General features: G+C 45.8%; 1 protein-coding gene across 18 annotated transcripts in view; it reads left to right on the top strand.

Moving 5' to 3' along the window:
* LOC135546405 (elastin-like) overlaps positions 1-20,659 on the top strand; it is a 92,891-nt gene that overhangs the window by 37,388 nt on the left and 34,844 nt on the right. For all 18 annotated transcript variants that reach the window (XM_064974807.1, XM_064974816.1, XM_064974805.1 and 15 more), the window contains exons 6-12: positions 14,601-14,732; positions 14,929-15,066; positions 17,907-17,933; positions 18,307-18,339; positions 19,387-19,431; positions 19,631-19,717; positions 19,812-19,859. In XM_064974807.1, coding sequence (XP_064830879.1) covers positions 14,601-14,732; positions 14,929-15,066; positions 17,907-17,933; positions 18,307-18,339; positions 19,387-19,431; positions 19,631-19,717; positions 19,812-19,859 — 510 coding nt within the window. The remainder of the gene's footprint in view (positions 1-14,600; positions 14,733-14,928; positions 15,067-17,906; positions 17,934-18,306; positions 18,340-19,386; positions 19,432-19,630; positions 19,718-19,811; positions 19,860-20,659) is intronic.

Raw genomic sequence — 20,659 nt, 5'->3', positions numbered from 1 at the left:
GTAAGTAACATTATATAAGGTAGCATTGTTTAAAGTGGCTAGTGATATATTTACATCATTTCCCATCAATTCCCATTATTAAAGTGGCTGGAGTTGAGTCAGTGTCAGTGTGTTGGCAGCAGCCACTCAATGTTAGTGGTGGCTGTTTAACAGTCTGATGGCCTTGAGATAGAAGCTGTTTTTCAGTCTCTCGGTCCCAGCTTTGATGCACCTGTACTGACCTCGCCTTCTGGATGATAGCGGGGTGAACAGGCAGTGGCTCGGGTGGTTGATGTCCTTGATGATCTTTATGGCCTTCCTGTAACATCGGGTGGTGTAGGTGTCCTGGAGGGCAGGTAGTTTGCCCCCGGTGATGCGTTGTGCAGACCTCACTACCCTCTGGAGAGCCTTACGGTTGAGGGTGGAGCAGTTGCCGTACCAGGCGGTGATACAGCCCGCCAGGATGCTCTCGATTGTGCATCTGTAGAAGTTTGTGAGTGCTTTTGGTGACAAGCCGAATTTCTTCAGCCTCCCGAGGTTGAAGAGGCGCTGCTGCGCCTTCTTCACGATGCTGTCTGTGTGAGTGGACCAATTCAGTTTGTCTGTGATGTGTATGCCGAGGAACTTAAAACTTGCTACTCTCTCCACTACTGTTCCATCGATGTGGATAGGGGGTGTTCCCTCTGCTGTTTCCTGAAGTCCACAATCATCTCCTTAGTTTTGTTGACGTTGAGTGTGAGGTTATTTTCCTGACACCACACTCCGAGGGCCCTCACCTCCTCCCTGTAGGCCGTCTCGTCGTTGTTGGTAATCAAGCCTACCACTGTTGTGTCGTCCGCAAACTTGATGATTGAGTTGGAGGCGTGCGTGGCCACGCAGTCGTGGGTGAACAGGGAGTACAGGAGAGGGCTCAGAACGCACCCTTGTGGGGCCCCAGTGTTGAGGATGAGCGGGGAGGAGATGTTGTTACCTACCCTCACCACCTGGGTGCGGCCCGTCAGGAAGTCCAGTACCCAGTTGCACAGGGCGGGGTCGAGACCCAGGGTCTCGAGCTTGATGACGAGCTTGGAGGGTACTATGGTGTTGAATGCCGAGCTGTAGTCGATGAATAGCATTCTCACATAGGTATTCCTCTTGTCCAGATGGGTTAGGGCAGTGTGCAGTGTGGTTGAGATTGCATCGTCTGTGGACCTATTTGGGCGGTAAGCAAATTGGAGTGGGTCTAGGGTGTCAGGTAGGGTGGAGGTGATATGGTCCTTGACTAGTCTCTCAAAGCACTTCATGATGACGGAAGTGAGTGCTACGGGGCGGTAGTCGTTTAGCTCAGTTACCTTAGCCTTCTTGGGAACAGGAACAATGGTGGCCCTCTTGAAGCATGTGGGAACAGCAGACTGGTATAGGGATTGATTGAATATGTCCATAAACACACCAGCCAGCTGGTCTGCGCATGCTCTTAGGGTGCGGCTGGGGATGCCGTCTGGGCCTGCAGCCTTGCGAGGGTTAACACGTTTAAATGTTTTACTCACCTCGGCTGCAGTGAAGGAGAGACCGCATGTTTCCGTTGCAAAGCGGGCAAAAAAGTTATTTAGTCTGCCTGGGAGCAAGACATCCTGGTCCGTGACTGGGCTGGATTTCTTCCTGTAGTCCGTGATTGACTGTAGACCCTGCCACATGCCTCTTGTGTCTGAGCCGTTGAATGAGACACTCCTCATAGGTCAGGGCTGCAGACACTCCTCATAGGTCAGGCCTGCAGGCACTCCTCATAGGTCAGGCCTGCAGGCACTCCTCATAGTTCAGGCCTGCAGGCACTCCTCATAGTTCAGGCCTGCAGGGGCTCCTCATAGGTCAGGGCTGCAGACACTCCTCATAGGTCAGGCCTACAGACACTCCTCATAGGTCAGGCCTGCAGACACTCCTCATAGGTCAGGGCTGCAGACACTCCTCATAGGTCAGGCCTACAGACACTCCTCATAGGTCAGGCCTGCAGACACTCCTCATAGGTCAGGGCTGCAGACACTTCTCATAGGTCAGGGCTGCAGACACTCCTCATAGGTCAGGGCTGCAAACACTCCTCATAGTTCAGGCCTGCAGGCACTCCTCATAGGTCAGGCCTGCAGACACTCCTCATAGGTCAGGTCTGCAGACACACCTCATAGGTCAGGGCTGCAGACACTCCTCATAGGTCAGGGCTGCAGACACTCCTCATAGGTCAGGGCTGCAGACACTCCTCATAGGTCAGGGCTGCAGACACTCCTCATAGGTCAGGCCTACAGACACTCCTCATATGTCAGGGCTGCAAGCACTCCTCATAGGTCAGGGCTGCAGGTCACTCTTCATAGGACAGGGCTGCAGGTCAGGTCAGACTGTACTGTACACAGCTGGGCTGACCTACTGTCTGTATCTGTCTGTAATGATCTCACAGAACCAGTCAAACTTCCAACTCAGAAGACTCCACATTATCATATTGCAAAATGAAGCAGTGAAATATTGGATGGTGTTTCTCTGTATGTGAGCTTCCTGGGATTTGAAAAAAGGCTGACCCGAAGCTCTATTGTTATCCTTTGAGAAGGGATGTTGAATTCACCTGGGAAGGAGTGACTCAGAGGATGGATAGAACTGAGCGAGATGGGGTTGAGAAAGAGGGAGGGATGAGAAAAAGATAGAGGGATGATTGAGAGAGAACAATGAGAGAGTCTGGAACACCATGGCAAAAAAATATTGGAGAAGAGCGAGAAAATGACAGAGGGAGTAAGAAAAAAGAAAGTGAGTGAAAGATATGATGTGAGTGCTTAGCCAACAGAAGAAGAGCTGGGAGACGCGAGGCTTTGTTAATCCCAGATGGCACTACGTGTGTGTGTGTGTGTGTGTTTGTGTGTGTGTGTGTGTGTGTGTGTGTGTGTGTGTGTGTGTGTGTGTGTGTGTGTGTGTGTGTGTGTGTGTGTGTGTGTGTGTGTGTGTGTGTGTGTGTGTGTGTGTGTGTGTGTGTGTGTTTGGGGACACATCGTTGGCTCTTGGCCTGAGGGTGAGTAAAAAATAATAATAATTGCTTAAAAACTGGAATTAAATGATTCTCCATCGTTGTGAGTTTGGAATAATGAATCAAATGCATTATTATTTGAATATTGAAAGGGTGTAGGCAACAGAGAAGGGCAGAGGGATGCAGTTTGGAGTCATGTAAAGTGGTGCTGGAGATGGAGGCGTTGGGAGGAGGGGTGATGGGCAGGGATGATGTCCTTGATGTTTGTGTGCATCAGTCTGTTGTGTTTTGTCTGTGTATGTTTATATTGTTTGTACATTTTATTAAAATAGTTTTGAAAAAATAAGAAAGATAGAAAATACGTTTGTTATGGTTGTTTGTTATCTTTGTGAATGACTCCACTCTGTTCAGGCCCTCAGGGGCCTATCGATTCTGATGAGTTTTCTCATGGAATTTTATCTGTTGCTTTATTGTATCTTAAAGATAAAACTGAATACTATATTGTGACACAAGCTGACTTCCTTGTGCTACAAGTTACTATATTCAGTCCCAGCGGTACCAGCTATGTTCTCACGATGGTCTCTTTGTGTTTCTGTGGTCTTGTTCGTTCTGCTGACCATGTTCTCACAGTTATTAGTGGTTTGTGGTAGGTGGAAGACTTTCCATGTGTCTCCTGGCCTGGTCTCCTCAACCTCTCTTCCATGCACAATCTGCCAGTGGTTCTGGACTGAAGCCTCCACCTCTCCCCTGTCTTTAAGGTTTGCTGCCAGTGGGTCTGGACTGAAGCCTCCACCTCTCTCCTGTCTTTAAGGTGTGCTGTCAGTGGTTCTGGACTGAAGCCTCCACCTCTCCCCTGTCTTTAAGGTTTGCTGCCAGTGGGTCTGGACTGAAGCCTCCACCTCTCCCCTGTCTTTAAGGTTTGCTGCCAGTGGTTCTGGACTGAAGCCTCCACCTCTCCCCTGTCTTTAAGGTGTGCTGTCAGTGGTTCTGGACTGAAGCCTCCACCTCTCCCCTGTCTTTAAGGTTTGCTGTCAGTGGTTCTGGACTGAAGCCTCCACCTCTCCCCTGTCTTTAAGGTGTGCTGTCAGTGGTTCTGGACTGAAGCCTCCACCTCTCCCCTGTCTTTAAGGTGTGCTGTCAGTGGTTCTGGACTGAAGCCCCCCCCCCCCTGTCTTTAATGTGTGCTGTCAGTGGTTCTGGACTGAAGCCTCCACCTCTCCCCTGTCTTTAAGGTTTGCTGCCAGTGGTTCTGGACTGAAGCCTCCACCTCTCCCCTGTCTTTAAGGTGTGCTGTCAGTGGTTCTGGACTGAAGCCTCCACCTCTCCCCTGTCTTTAAGGTTTGCTGTCAGTGGTTCTGGACTGAAGCCTCCACCTCTCCCCTGTCTTTAAGGTTTGCTGCCAGTGGGTCTGGAGCGAGCATGCCTCTCCCCTGCCTGTACAGTCTCCCCTTTCCTCACCCCCCCTCCTTTCCTTTCCCCTCTCCTAACCCTGCCAGTGTGTCTGACTGTGCAGCCCGAGCCGCTCCCCTGCACAGTGTCTGCCAGTGGCTCTGGTCTGGAGTGAGCAGCACTCTCCCCTGCACAGTGTCTGCCAGTGGCTCTGGTCTGGAGCGAGCAGCTCTCTCCCCTGCACAGTGTCTGCCAGTGGCTCTGGTCTGGAGCGAGCAGCACTCTCCCCTGCACAGTGTCTGCCAGTGGCTCTGGTCTGGAGCGAGCAGCTCCGCATCCATCTGGCAGAGAGGCCTAAGTGTTGTTTATGCAGGGATGGAGAAATCTCTCCGCTCCCATTTCTCCAGCTGTCCATAAAGCTAAATCATCACTGGACCGACCTCAGTTACAGCTTGATCAAAATGTAAAGTCAATGTTCTTGCATTAGTGGAGACTGCATTCACGGTAAATGCTGCATATTTAGTCTCAATCGGTTCAGCGATTGAGATTTAATAGAACCGTAGGTCCTAGGCCTGAATCTTCTGTTGGCACAGTATCCAAGTGAAAGAAAATGAAGCCTGGAAAAAGCATGGTATGAATCAATCACAGTTTAACTAGATATTTAACTAGACATCGTTTATCGCCTAATAGCTATAACATCACCCTATTATTTGGGAAAGCTGGTTACATTATGCAGCTCCCAACGCTACGTACTGTTACAAGCTTTAACACATAGGCCTAATGGGCTTGTAGGAAATGTGGGTAGGTTTATTATGTGGGTGTCTTAGCTGATACAGTATCATGTTATGACTTGATTTGTTGTTGTCACGACTCCTGACGAAGTCGGCTCCTCTCCTTGTTCGGGCGGCGCTCAGCGGTCGACGTCACCCGTCTTCGAGCCATCGCCGCTCCCTTTAATTTTCCATTTGTTTTGTCTTGTTTTCCCGCACACCTGTTTTACATCCCGTCATCACTCTAGGTGTATATTATCCTCTATTCCCCCCCATGTCTGTGTGTGTAATTGTTTGTTGCGCTTATTTTTTGACGCATCAGGCTGTTTTTTGGGGGGTATTGTTTTGAACCCGTGGAATTGTATTGTTGTACATTATTTTGTGTGACCAGTGCGCTATTCTCGTTTGCCTTTGGCTGGAGTGTTGTGACGCTGTTGCGTCCGACTGATTTGCATCTGCCAATTAAAGTGTGCCTGTTCACTCATCTCTACTCTCCTGCACCTGACTCTAGTTGACCAGTTGCGCACACAGTCTGACAGTTGTGCTATTGTGTAGTGTGTTGTTCATCACTGACAGGTGAGCTTTCTCTCTGTGTGATCCCTCAGGGTTTATCCCATGTGTTGATATAGCTGGACTATGAACACATTGTGTCGTAATTAACAGGGAACTTCAAAAATGCTTTTGAGGATGATGTGATGAATCTGAACTCACGAGGTGTATGTGTGCGTGTGTCTGTGTGTGTGTGTGTGTGAGTGAGTGAGTGAGTGAGTGAGTGAGTGAGTGAGTGAGTGAGGGAGAGAGAGAGAGAGACGCGCTGTGTCCTTAATATCCATACTTGCGTTCTTAATAGTAGACTTTTTGGTAATGCAAAAATAGAACGTTTTAAAGTATGTTTTAAATATGCTTTAAATGCCAGGATGTCATACTTATTTAGGCTGCACACTATTGAGGAAGATAATCATCTTTTCACACCCACTTGTGTTTGACAGAATAGGGGATGCACTCCACAAAAATAAACGACTGGCAGGGAACAGGCGCAGTATGGACGATAAGTATGTTGATATTTATTGGTTACTGCATATGTTTTTACTAAACATTATGCTGTAAATATTAGTATGTAGTATGATTGATTAGTACACAGTATGTCATTTTAGTAAGTAGAAGGCAAGGCAGAGTTTGGACACAGCTACAGTGTGTGTTCAAGACACACACTGACCTGTTTAATGCTAGTATCATTTTTCAACACTGACTTGTCAAGAAGGGATTCAGCGGGCAGGCAGTGAAATGCATATGTGGACCATCTGGGGGATGTTATGTGCATATCCAGCTTTACATACCATGGTCACTGGCTCCACTGTTTTTCTCTCCCTGCATGTTTTCGCATTCATTGCTCTTTTCAGACATAATAAATCATGGACAGAAATGAGCAGGTATTTGTGGTAAGTGTGTGTGTGTGTGGTGTGTGTGTGTGTGTGTGTGTGTGTGTGTGTGTGTGTGCCTGCAGATACATGTGTTGGCTGGTATGAGAGATGGGTCTAGGGATATACTCCTGACCTATTGTAAGGCTCAGCGCTGGCACAGCAGCTGTGATATTCCTTTGGACCAGGATGAAAAAGAACCAGGATATTAGCATGTCAGAATCTCTTTCTCTACTATCTCGTACAGAGCCTTAAGAAAGACTGTTGAGAGCTAATAGAAAGGGAGAGGAGGAGGATGTGTGATCTGTTTGAAAGGGAAAAGAGCAACGGGTGACATACTGTATGAATTGAGGCATAAACAATTGTGTCATTCATTGCAAACTCAATGAGTGGGTATGTCATGACTCGTGACTCACACTGCTCTGTATGAATGAGAACGGTAATCAAGTGTGATAACTTCTTTACATCAAAGCATGTGATTAGACAGATGTTGTCATGGTGAGATGGAGGATGGAGGTTCGTTGGGAGGGTTAATTAGAAGAAGACGGCTCTGACGTTGTCACTGACATGTAAGTGCATATGTAAGCATATACTGTATTTGGGTGTGTGTGTGTGTGTGTGTGTGTGTGTGTGTGTGTGTGTGTGTGTGTGTGTGTGTGTGTGTGTGTGTGTGTGAGTGGACGTCGCTAGGCAGGACTCAGCTAGGTTAGGCTTGGCCCGGTGGCTTCGCTGTAATCCACATAAGTCCAATGGATCGTTTTACGACGGCCTGTAAATTGGAGCCATTCGAAAGAGCTGCTCACCCCCACAGTTTGTGTGTATGTGTAAATGTGTGTCTTGGTGTATATGGGTGTGTATTAGCTAGTTTGTGCAAAAACGTGCATCGATGCCAGGCAGAGTATCCATCAACCGCAGGACAAACAAATCTGAACCCGGACCAATTCTTATAACGACCAAATGAAAATAATGAACCTCAACAACGTTGGGAAACCAGGAAAGAGGCTAGGCGGGCCCAAAAAATGCCTCCAATTTCTCCAGCTTTTATTCCACTCGTTTGGGCCTGGACACTGGCCCGAAGGCATCGACACAAACTGAATGAGAGAAGCCCAAGAACCCTGGGCCTGAAACCACCATCACCCGGCCTGTTTGTAGAAGCCGAAACTCCCTAACAGTTCAGTACTTGGGGTCCTCTGGCAGGGAGTACTTGGGACCTCTCTCTGACAATGACTCCATGGAAAGGAAGGAGAAAAACAAAGGGCTCATCGCCGACCCAGAGCCTGGATTTTTGTCACCGCGTGTGTGTGTGTGTGTGTGTGTGTGTGTGTGTGTGTGTGTGTGTGTGTGTGTGTGTGTGTGTGTGTGTGTGTGTGTGTGTGTGTGTGTGTGTGTGTGCACAAGGGTGTGTGTTTAATTAGTCCAGCATGCGTCTTAAATCCACTCCGCATAGCTGCTTCATGACTGACGGCTTGGAAAACCTGGAAGTGACAAGGAGCAGGGGAGGTTACCAGAGGGAGGAAAGGGGGATGAAGGAGGAGAGAAGAGAGATGACGGGGGGAGCTACGGCGGATTCCACTCACGCGATCTGGAATCACCGCGAGGACCTATAGTCACCCCTCCTTGTTCTGATCCAACATCATCGTGCGCTACTAACACAAGAATGGACCATACCCAAATGATCCACTATATCATCCTACATCATGATCATTTGATTACTGATACCATCGACTGTAATGACAGTGAAAGACATATATTATGATGTGCACTGGGCCTATAAAGTGGAGGCTGGAGTCCACCTGTCAGTCACAGCTAACCACAGACTCTCTAAGGACTTGGGAGCGGATTGTAGATTTAATGATATAGACATCCACAGGAACATCAGAGGACAATCTCAGACTATATCACTGGCTGTGTCATTATCAGTGTTGGTATTAGATCATGCCTGACTGTATGCCTGGTTATCCTACCGTATCATCTGTCCACATCCTTCCACATTCTCTATCTATTCTATTACGACTGGGCTGCTCAATATGCTCAAACAGAGCACAAACCCAGGGCTGGGAAAGTAGAAACCTATAGTGTCCTGTATGCTAGCTCCGTTAGGCTCCACACAAATAATCTCTGGCCTCGATAATCTACCGTGACTGCAGTCTCACACTTCTCATGTTTGGGAGGTAATTCTACTCCACTGGAGAGAGAGTAAAAGCCCAGAGATGTCCTGGTTATGAAGCTCCTATCCCAGGTCTCTCTCTCACCACCCCACCTGCTGTCAGTTACTGTGGAACCCTGCCATGGAATTCTCCACTCTCTTAAATTAAACCCTTCACCAGTCCCAGCTGGTTCCTGAGAGAGAATAGGGGGGGGGGAAGTCAGGAGGGAAGAGACAGGGAGATGGAGAGAGAGAGAGAGACAGAGACAGAGACAGAGAGAGAGAGAGAGAGAGAGAGAGAGAGAGAGAGAGAGAGAGAGAGAGAGAGAGAGAGAGAAGACAGGCTGATAGAGAGAGTGTGGGGAGAGTGGATCCATCTTTCTTTTGGCTCCCTCTGCCTGCTCCTTTTAACTCAACAGGCCTGATGTGCAGAGCCACTGTGACCTGACCTTACCAGACCAGACTAGACTAGATGATGGATAGAGAAGGGGAGAGAGAAGGGGAAGGGGGGAGAAAGAGAGAGAGATCTGAAAATCTTGGTTATTGGATTGCCTTACGTAAAATGTACGGTTGCAAGAAAAAGTATCTGAGCCCTTTGGAATTACCTGGATTTCTGCATAAATTGGTCATAAAATGGTATCTTATCTAAGTCACATCAGTAGACAAACACAGTCTGCTTAAACTAATTACACACAAACAATGTTATGTCTTCATGTCTTCATTGAACACACCGTGTAAACATTCACAGTACAAAAAGTATGTGAACTCTTGGATTTAATTACTGGTTAACTATCCTTTTGCAGCAGTAACTTCAACCAAACATTTTCTGTAGTTGCGGATCAGACCTGCACAACGGTCAAGAGGAATTTTGGACCATTCCTCTTTACAAAACTGTTTCAGTTCAGCAATATTCATAGGATGTCTGATGTGAACCGCTCTCTTGAGGTCATGCCACAGCATCTCAATCGGGTTGAGGTCAGGACTCTGACTGGGCCACTCCGGAAGACGTATTTTCTTCAGTTGAAGCCATTTTGTTGTTGATTTATGTTGATTTGTGTTTTGGGTTGTTGTCCTGTTGCATCCCCCAACTTCTGTTGAGCTTCAATTTGCGGACAGATAGCCTTACATTCTCCTGCAAAATGTCTTGATAAACTTGGGAATTCATTTTTCCGTTGATGATAGCAAGCTGTCCAGGCCCTGAGGCAGCCCCAAACCATGATGCTCCCTCCACCATACTTTACAGTTGAGATGAGGTTTTGATGTTGGTGTGCTGTGCCATTTTTTCGCCACACGGTGTTGTGTGTTCCTTCCAAACAACTCAACTGTAGTTTAATCTGTCCACAGAATATTTTGCATCAAGATGCTCTTTTGCGAACTTCAGACGTGCAGCAATGTTTTTTTTAGACAGCAGTTGTTTCTTCCATGGTCCCCCCATGAAAACCATTCTTGTTTAGTGTTTTACATATTGTAGTCTCGTCAACAGAGATGTTAGCTTGTTCCAGAGATTTCTGTAAGTCTTTAGCTGACACTCTAGGATCCTTCTTAACCTCACTGAGCATTCTGCGTTGTGCTCTTGCAATCATCTTTGCAGGACGGCCACTCCTATGGAGAGTAGCAAAAGTGCTGAATTTTCTCCATTTATAGACAGTTTGTCTTACCGTGGACTGATGAACATCAAGGCTTTTAGAGATACTTTTAGAGATACTCCAGCTTTATAGTCAACAATTCCTAATCTTAGGTCTTCTGAGATCTCTTTTGTTTGCGGCATGGGTCACATCAGGCAATGCTTCTTGTGAATAGCAAACTCACATTTTGTGAGTGTTTTTTATAGGGCAGGGCAGCTCTAACCAACATCTCCAATCTCATCTCATTGATTGGACTCCAGGTTAGCAGACTCCTGACTTCAATTAGCTTTTGGAGAAGTCATCAGCCTAGGGGGTTCACATACTTTTTCCAACCTACACTGTGAATGTTTAAATGATGTATTCAATATAGACATGAAAAATAGAATAATTTGTGTTTTATTAGTTTAAGCACACTGTGTTTGCCTATTGTTGTGACAATTCATTCAGAAATCCAGGCAATTCCAAAGAGCTCACATACTTTTCCTTGCCTCTGTACGTGGTAACAGAGAGGAGAGAATAGGAGGGCGTCTTTGAGACACTATTGAAACCAGACCCACTGTTTTCTGTTACATGAGTTCTTCTCTTTTATCCGTACTGTAGCTACAGAGTCAGACCGAGAACATACACGATGACCTGAAGGCACCCGTTTGTTTTGCCAGTTTGTCTAGCCAGCTCAAGTCCAATGTTGATGTAGTATGTGATAGGTACATTGGTCCAATATGTCATTCATCACATTTTAGTTTATGAAGAAAGTATGCTGTGCCCAATATACTAATTTGCTTCAAGAAAAACACCATATTCTACCTCACCAGGTACATGTACAGTACAACTGACTGCACAGCTGCAACAACAAGAGGTCCCTTCTGAATGGAAATTCTCTGCTAAACATGCTAACACGTTCAACCTATCTTGACACACCAGACGTAGTGCCGTTTCAAACAGAGGGAAAGTGTGATGCATTAAACTGCATTATTATCAGTCACCTTCTAATTTCCTGGCTCTGCAGCTCGCGCTCTCTCTCTCCTGTACAGGATTCCCTATCCTCTCTGTCTTGTATTTAAAGTCGTTGACCTTTACACGACTTCTCTCTGTCTCGGGTCCGCTGCCAATTTGGTTTCCATTAGCCCTATGGTGTCTCTGCTGTGGCTCGCATGTCTCACATAGACAGACGGCCATTTTGGCTCACATACACTATACTGACCTGTCAGTAATCTGCAAATTGAATGTCTAAACATCAAATAAGAAACAGTGTGTTTCACAGCTAGTCGAGGTCAGGTTGACAGAGTTTCCATGTGTGCGGTTCATTACAACAAACAAACTTGGGTCTTGCAGTACACTCGCTTCCAACAAGTTAATGTGTGAGCTAAGACAGACATGTTTGTGTGAACTGACATACTGTAATAAGAGGCCTCAGACAAAGGCCTGCTTGTTGGAGCTGACAGCTCTGAGTAAATATGACTAAAACAAAGGGCTTTTGTACTGAGCTCTTATGTGTCTCGGTGATACAATCTGTGGAAGGTTGCCAATCAGCAAGGGTCCGGACGGAGCATGTTGCTGTGTTCTCTTACCCTTAAAGAGAAGGAGACATGACTTTGTAGGCATTACGGTTACTGTATCTTCCCTTTCAGCTGTTTTCTACAAGTGAAATCCAGTGATGTTGGAGCCAGAGAAAATGGTCCTGTGGTGACTGGAAAGGCCTTGCTGTGTCTCTACTGTCTTTGAACCTGGTGTGAGAGTCTGCACACTCTCTCTCTTTCTTATTCTCTTTCTCCTTGCCTTTCTCTCTTTCTCTCTCTCTCACGCTTTCTCTCTCCCACTCACACACACACACACATACGTTACCTCTCAGGAAGGGTTGGTGGTGTCTGCCTTTCGTCTCCTGTTCTCCGATCAGAGGGTTCAGAGCAGCGTAGCAGGTGGCGGTCAACCCTGAGTGCTGAGCTTGTCTCACACAGCCAAAAGAGAAAAAGCAAGGCCGTATACTGTATGTGTGTCTCTCACACACACACACACACACACACACACACACACACACACACACACACACACACACACACACACACACACACACACACACACACACACACACACACACACACACACACACACCTCAGACCCGTGCTCCTCTCCCAAACAGAGAGCTGCCAGTGAAACATTCCAACCCTGTGCTGGTCTTCTGTCTCCTCTGAAAGTTAGGAAAAACCAACAGCTTTGAGATAGACTGGCTCTCCAACCCCAGGCCTAGGGAGTGTACTTTACCATTTAGACAAATGTACGGCCCTGTCTTGCCTCTTCCTCAACCCTGTGCTGCCTCCTCCTCATCACCTCCTCATTTCAAAGAATGTCGTTGGTTGAACAATGGAATGAGAAAAAGGTTTAAAGGAGGTGGATTAGTCCGAGGCTGTTTAGCTTAGCGTCTGTCTCGCCTCTTCCTCCTCCTCATCACCTCCACGGGTCTAAGAGGCCTGTCAGCTGTCGGTTGTACAACGGGAGGTGGAGGAGGGTGAGGAGGAGGTCTGGAGGAGGTAGGATTAGCAGAAGGACATCTAGCTTAGTGTGGTGGGTATGTCAACTGCCTTGGCAGGATGTTGCCCACGATTGTTTTGACTAGAGGATGAAACCCCACACCTCTGTCCTGTTCTATCGCTCTCTCCCCTTGCGTTCTTCCACTCCTCTCTCCCCTCTTTCCTCTGCTTTCTGAGGACAGCTGGGCCATCTCCATAATCATCTCCCACCTCTCTTTCCTCTCTCCTCCCTCGTTTCTCAGACGCCTCACAGTTGGCTATTCTTCTCACCCCCTTGACACAGCCTACAACACCTCAAACCAAGACCAAGCCAAGATCTCTTCTTTCACAGAAGATCTCTCTTTCACAGAAGTAATTTAATTTTAGCCTTTAATAGATGAAGATTATATGATTTTGTATAATTCCCCAACCGTATGTCACACAGCTTTACAGGAATATCCAGTATTAACATTGTAGGCCTGTATTGGGTCGTAGTCCACTCCAGGGGTGCATGCTTACACCTCATGCCGGTTCTCTCTACTTCATCAACACAGTGCACTACGACCCCTGTAAAACGCAGTGGCCCAGCTATTCCTAATAGACTGTAAGAATCTTACTAACACTCCCAGTGACTTACTCAGTCCCCTACAGGACCACTCTGAGCTGGAGGAGGTCATGGAGTAGGTCGTGTTTACTGAGTAGTCATCTCGACACCCAAAACTCACGTGTGCTCTGTTCAGCTAGCTCCTCAATTTAACATTTTATTTGTTAACTCTGTCACAAGAGACTAACTGAGCAGAATAATGTACCTACTATCTACAGCTAGACTGCACTGCCTCCTTACCAGGGCCAGAGATTGGGGTGACCTGCTAATGCTAACTATATCCAGGTCATGACTCTTGATTACTGTTACCATATTTAATGCTGTTTAGGTAATGTTTTATCACCCTATTAAAACTTAAGTTCACGACAGTAGGAGTGTCCATTAACTGAATTACTCTTACAGCTATTGTAACAATGTCAGGGGTGGCTGGCTCCGTATGTCTTCCTTAGTTATCTTGTCATGTGGAGGATGAGTTTTTTGGGGGTCTAAGGCACAATTCAGTGCTTGAGATGTCACTACAGATCCTGGTTCACTTCCAGGCTGTATCACAACCAGCCAGGATTGGGAGTCCCATAGGGAGGCGCACAACTGGCCCAGTGTCGTCCGGATTTGGCCTGGGTAGGCCGTCATTGTAAATAATAATTTGTTCTTAGCTGACTTGCCTAGTTAAATCAAATAAAAATCTTACTGTCTGTAATTGAATGAATTACAATGTGAGGGTTTAGCCACAGGTCAACGACTGATTAACGATTGTGAAATATTTCAAGGTGGCGAAAAGACAGAGCATTTCTCGCTGCCTGAGTTTCCCCCTGTTCCACCTTCTTCTCCCCCGCCTCCCCCTCCCGCTGTTTTGTCAGCAATAAGAAACCCAAGATGGAATATGACTTAATTTATGTATGATTACCATGTGGGAAGAATACTTTTTTCTCCCCATAGAGTCTGTTGCTGTGTGCCAAAAAACTGTTCACATCAGAATAACTGTTCCTCTCAGCCTTTGACTCCCTCTAGTGGTCACAATCTGGCATTACCAACACCTGCACTGCTGCAGAACTACTACATTATATATACAACCAAGTCCATTCTCTATCTTCTATCCACAACCTATGCACATGTGGATCTGAAATGATGTTGTTCACTAACCCTGCCTCGTACTCTCTCTCCCTCACTCCCTCTCCTCTCCTCTCTGAGGTTATGGAAACCTTGGTGCTGGTGGTGTTGGGGGTGGTGGTCTTGGTGGTGGAGGATATGGAGCTGGTCCTGGAGCCACCGGTCTAGGAACAGGAAGCTTTGGAGGAGGAGGAGGATACGCTAAGCCTGGAGGTACAGTAGCACAGTGTGACTTCAAGTTCTTGGCCCACCAGTAGTACTGACCTGTTCAAGCTAATATTATGCTAAATGACCACTTAGGCTACCCATCACTCCTGGCCACATTAGAGCGCTTCACAATATGACACAATGAGACACTGAGAGTGTTAAAAGGGTTGGATTAATAACCCCCCACCGTCACTCTCCTCAGCTGGTTATGGAGGAGGCTCGCCGTATGGAGGCTCGCCGTATGGAGGTGGTGGTGCTGGGAGCTTCTTCCCTGGAGGTGGTCTGGGACAGAAGGCAGGACCCAAGCCAGGCTATGGGGCAGGAGCTGGACTACAACCAGGTACTGTACAGACAGAATAGATTCTCAAAGCCATGTTTCTCTACTATACTTCTGTGGACCAGCATTGGTCTACGTCAGGTATTCCCAAACGCAATGCCGTCGGGGGTACGCCAAATAAAAATGTGATTCACAATATTCTTTACATTTTCAAACAGTACATTTCCATTTTCCAAAGGGGCTATGCATTTGAGTGAGGTTTTTTTTCTCACCTGAGTAGCCTTGTTTCACTGCCAAAAACAAAAGTAAACCATCTAGTTAGTGTTCACTGAAATGACAACACAATGTCAAATACAGGTCGTCTAGTCAAATAATGAACATCCAATCACATAAACCTTCAGTCTTGCGCAGACATTTAGAAATGAAACAAGACCATTTGAAAAATAAGCCACAGGACCATTTTGAGCGAGAATAAAGATGACTTTCGAGTAGTGAAACATGTATAAAAGTAACAGATACCATTAATAAAAAGGGTCTAGAAGTATCTTATATGGTGAGCTACCGAGTGGCTAGGACAGACAAGCCCCATACTATTGTGGAGGACGTCATTCTTCCTGCTGCTGCGGATATGGCTGGGACAATGCTGGGGGAAAAGGCCCAAAAGAACTATACAGACAATGCCTTCATCAAACAACGCTTTCATGACGCATCATACAAGCCAGTGAATTCTATGCGTTACAGCTGGATGAATCAACAGACGTGGCGGGCCTGGCACAGCTCCTGGTATATGTACGTTACTGCTGGATGAATCAACAGACGTGGCGGGCCTGGCACAGCTCCTGGTATATGTACGTTACTGCTGGATGAATCAACAGACGTGGCGGGCCTGGCACAGCTCCTGGTATATGTACGTTACTGCTGGATGAATCAACAGACGTGGCGGGCCTGGCACAGCTCCTGGTATATGTACGTTACTGCTGGATGAATCAACAGACGTGGCGGGCCTGGCACAGCTCCTGGTATATGTACGTTACTGCTGGATGAATCAACAGACGTGGCGGGCCTGGCACAGCTCCTGGTATATGTATGTTTCGTTCATGGTGGGTCAATTAAGGAAGACATCCTCTTCTGCAAACCACTGGAAACCAGGACAACAGGAGAGGATATTTTTAAAGTCCGGGACAGCTTTGTGACATCAAATGGACTTTGGTGGTCAAGATGTGTTGGTATCTGTACTGATGGAGCAAAAACCATGACAGGGAGACATAGTGGAGTGTGCAAGCAGTTGCTCCCGACGCCACTTGGGTAAACTGCAGCATCCACCGAGAGGCTCTTGCTAACAAGGGAATTCCTGACAGCTTGAAAGACATTTTGGACACTACAGTGAAAATAGTTAACTTTGTTAAAGCAAGGTCCATGAACTCTCATGTATTTTCTGCATTATGCAATGATATGGGCATTGACACGTTTTTTTTAATTGAGTGAAGAGCTTAACATTTTCTTTACTGACCATAATTTTCACTTGTCTGACCGCTTGCATGATGACAGGTTTCTCACACGACTGGCCTATCTGGGAGATGTTTTTTCTCGCCTGAATGATCTGTATCTAGGATTACAGGGACTCTCTGCAACTATATTCAATGTGCGGGACAAAATTGAGGCTATGATTAAGAAGTTGGAGCTCTTTTCTGTCTGCATTAACAAGGACAACACACAGGTCTTTCCATCATTGTATGATTTTTTTTGTGTGCAAATGAACTCAAGCTTACGGACAATGTCAAATGTGGTACAGCGAAACACCTGAGTGAGCTGGGTGCGCAATTACGCAGGTACTTTCCCGAAACGGGCGACACAAACAACTGGATTCATTATCCCTTTCATGCCCTGCCTCCAGTCCACTTACCAATATCTGAACAAGAGAGCCTCATCAAAATTGCAACAAGCAGTTCTGTGAAAACTTTGTTTAATCAAAAGCCACTGCCAGATTTCTGGATTGGGCTGCGCTCAGAGTTTCTTGCCTTGGCAAATCGTGCTGTTAAGACACTGATGCCCTTTGTAACCACATACCTATGTGCGAGTGGATCCTCGGCCATCACTAGCAAGAAAACTAATTACAGGCACAGACTGTGTGTGGAAAATTATTTAAGACTGAGACTCTCTACAATCCAACATTGCAGTGTTTTTTTACCTTTATTTAACCAGGCAAGTCAGTTAAGAACAAATTCTTATTTTCAATGATGGCCTGTGAACAGTGGGTTAACTGCCTGTTCAGGGGCAGAACGACAGATTTGTACCTTGTCAGCTCGGGGGTTTGAACTCGCAACCTTCCGGTTACTAGTCCAATGCTCTAACCACTAGGCTACCCTGCCGCCCCATGTGCATCCTTTCAAGCACAACCTTCTCATTAACCTATGGTGAGTTAATCACCATTTTTGATGAACAAGTAAGGTTTTATATGTAAGCTGGATAAATAAAGAGCAACATTATTGATTATTATTATATTATTATTTGTGCCCTGGTCCTATAAGAGCTCTTTGTCACTTCCCACGAGCCAGGTTGTGACAAAAACTCACACTCATTCTTATGTTTAATAAATGTATCGTATAGTGTGTGTGGCAGGCTTACAATGGTGGCAAATAAAAACAACATTTGAGAGTGCGCTGACCCTGGTGCTAGAGGGGGTATGCAGCTGGAGGTTGAATGCTTGAAGGGACTATAAAAAGTTTGGGAACCACTGGTCTCCGTAATAGTATTGCAATTTTCATGTACAATTGAGTAATTTGGCAGATGCTCTTATCCAGACCGACTTACAAATAGTGCATTTATCTTAAGATAGCTAGGTGAGATGTTTTTCAATATACATTGAGCAATATGTCAGAGCTATAAATCTTTGTTTCTTTCAGGCTATGGTGCAGGTGGACTACAGCCAGGTACAGTACACACAACACAAGACAGGACAGATCCTTAGAGCTTTGTTTCTCAACCCTCATTCTGTGGGCAATCCATGCAGCGGTCCATGTGATCGATACTATAACTTACAAGTCCTCACGTTTTCAAGTCATATTTTTAACCAAAGCTGTACTCCAAAGAGGAGAACCATGGCTTGCCAGTCCCTGGTGCCAACATGTTTGAGAAACACGGGCCCTAGACTGTAGAGTTGAGTCTGTATCAAAGAACACTTTATTGCCATTTAATAATGTTGCTATGGATTTCTCTATGTTGTGGACAGCTATAAAACAACCAAATACACATATATCACATCAAACTATAATCCAACCATATTGTATCTGTGTTTCTCTACAGGCTATGGCGGTGGTGGATTACAGCCAGGTTTAGGTAAGTGGCATGTTGGCACCCAAGGTCTCATGACCTATTGAAACCATTTTAGAACTAGTGAACTACTTTCTGTGTATACTGTGCCTTCTGTATCTCTTGTTCACTGGAGCTGCAGGAAAGGGTCCCAAACCACCCAACGGAGGTTAAATGATATTCCCAATAGACTAGAGACAAAAGAAAGCAGAGGTTATCTGATCTAAAAAAGCACTCACTAACTGTAAAAACCTTAAATAACACATATATTTGTGTGCTCACATGCTATGAGAAAATGTTTCACATCAATTGCATCCAAACTTTTGACATGATTTCTAAGTTGGCATACATAGTCTAGATAGTTTAAGCAACAATATTGCCTGAACTACATTGTTTTGGAGTATGTGTGTACATGTTCAATGAAGGGTATCATGGCTTAGCATTATGGAAAAGAGCCTGTGCTTAAATATTGGTTGGCAGTCGACAAGGCCCTCAGTCACAGGCCGGCACAGCTCTTGTGCAATGCTCCTCAACCCTATCTTGACTCTTTTCATGGTATTCCAACAAAATGATCCCATTTCATCCAAACCCCTTTCAGTGAGAACAGCAGCATTCCTCTCCATTCTCTCTGTTGCCAGCCTTCCCTTGTTTCTCTGAATCTCCTCATTTGTTCACCACATACTAAAGGCACTGCGTAATGTCTGCTCCTTAGAGAGAAGGATTGGTGGATTTTAAGATAGAAAGAGAAGGTTAAATAAATAAATGAAAACTTTTCATCCGACTGCCAAGCCCCCAAGAGCCAGAGCTGACAGCTCATTTCCTGCGTAGGGGATAACCAAAGAGCCAAAGATATAAAGCATTTGATGAGGCAAGATGAATGCCATGCATTATTGTGTGCTGTGTCCCAAATGGCACCCTATTCCAAACATACACTTTATACAGATTAGAGTACCATAGAACCTCTGCCTTTCAATACAACTCTGGATAAAGATTAGCATTGTCCACATTCTTTGATCACTGTGGTGTTAATGATGATAATGATGATGATGACGATGATGATGATGACCAACTCAGGGGGACCTGGAGGCGCAGGAACAGGAGCTGCGGTGCCTGCAGGAGGTAAGACACACACACACACACAAAGCTCAAATCAGGCCATCCAGTCCTACTTTTTTATCTTGACAATTTTCAATGTTTAATCATTATCCTCTAAATGTTTAATGTACCTATGCCGATTCACAATACTGACTGGGGACTAACTGGTATATGAGTAGTTGTAACTACAGTATGTAATGTCTCTCCCACGTATCTCTTTCAGCCCCTGTTATTCCTCAGACTGGACTACCTGGAGGTGGGCTGGGACCTGGTGCCGGAAAAGGAAAGGCTCCAAAAGGAGGAGTGCCAGGTGAGCGTGGGTTTATGTGACTATGCATGTGTACAATATCCGATGAAGGTCATTGGATCCAGTATAAAATCATTGATTTTATTGGTCTTTGCAGGTGTGGGGGTGCCTGGACTTTACCAAGGTGGCCAGGTGCCAGGACAAGGTGTGTATCTTCTATTCTTCTGAAAGTCCACAGATCAAACCCACATGAATCACAATATATATCAAACAGAGTGTTTCACCATACCCTCCCCTCTGGGGATTAATATAGCTTGATGTAACTCAGGGATCTGCATGCTGTGATATCCATTCTAGGGTTAAATATTTGACAAAAAAAATTCTGGCCTGATGAGCCATATATTAAATACATTTAATGAGCCCAAGCACACAAAATCCCATAGATGTAGCTAGCTACAGTGCATTCGGAAAGTATTCAGACCCCTTGACTTTTTCTACATTTTGTTACATTACAACCTTATTCTAACATTGACTAGGAAAAACATTTATTTAATCAATACCCCATAATGACAAAGTGAAAACAATATTTTATTTTATTTACATAAGTATACAGACCCTTTGCTATGAGACTCAAAATTGAGCTCAGGTGCATCCTGTTTCCATTGATCATCCTTGAGATGTTTCTACAACTTGATTGGAGTCTATCTGTGGTAAATTCAATTGATTGGACATGATTTGGAAAGGCACACACATGTCTATATAACGTCCAACAGTTGACTGTGCATGTCAGAGCAAAAACCAAGCCATGAGGTCCAGGGAATTGTCCGTAGACCTCCGAGACAGGATTGTATCAAGGCACAGATCTGGGGAAGAGTACCCAAACAATTCTGCAGCATTGAAGGTCCCAAGAACACAGGGGCCTCCATCATTCTTAAATGGAAGAAGTTTGGAACCACCAAGAATCTTCCTATAGCTGGCCGCCCGACCAAACTGAGCAGTCAGGGG

Source organism: Oncorhynchus masou, chromosome 9 (assembly GCF_036934945.1).
Source record: "Oncorhynchus masou masou isolate Uvic2021 chromosome 9, UVic_Omas_1.1, whole genome shotgun sequence".
NCBI lineage: Eukaryota > Metazoa > Chordata > Actinopteri > Salmoniformes > Salmonidae > Oncorhynchus > Oncorhynchus masou.
This window is presented reverse-complemented; position numbering and strand designations above follow the sequence as displayed.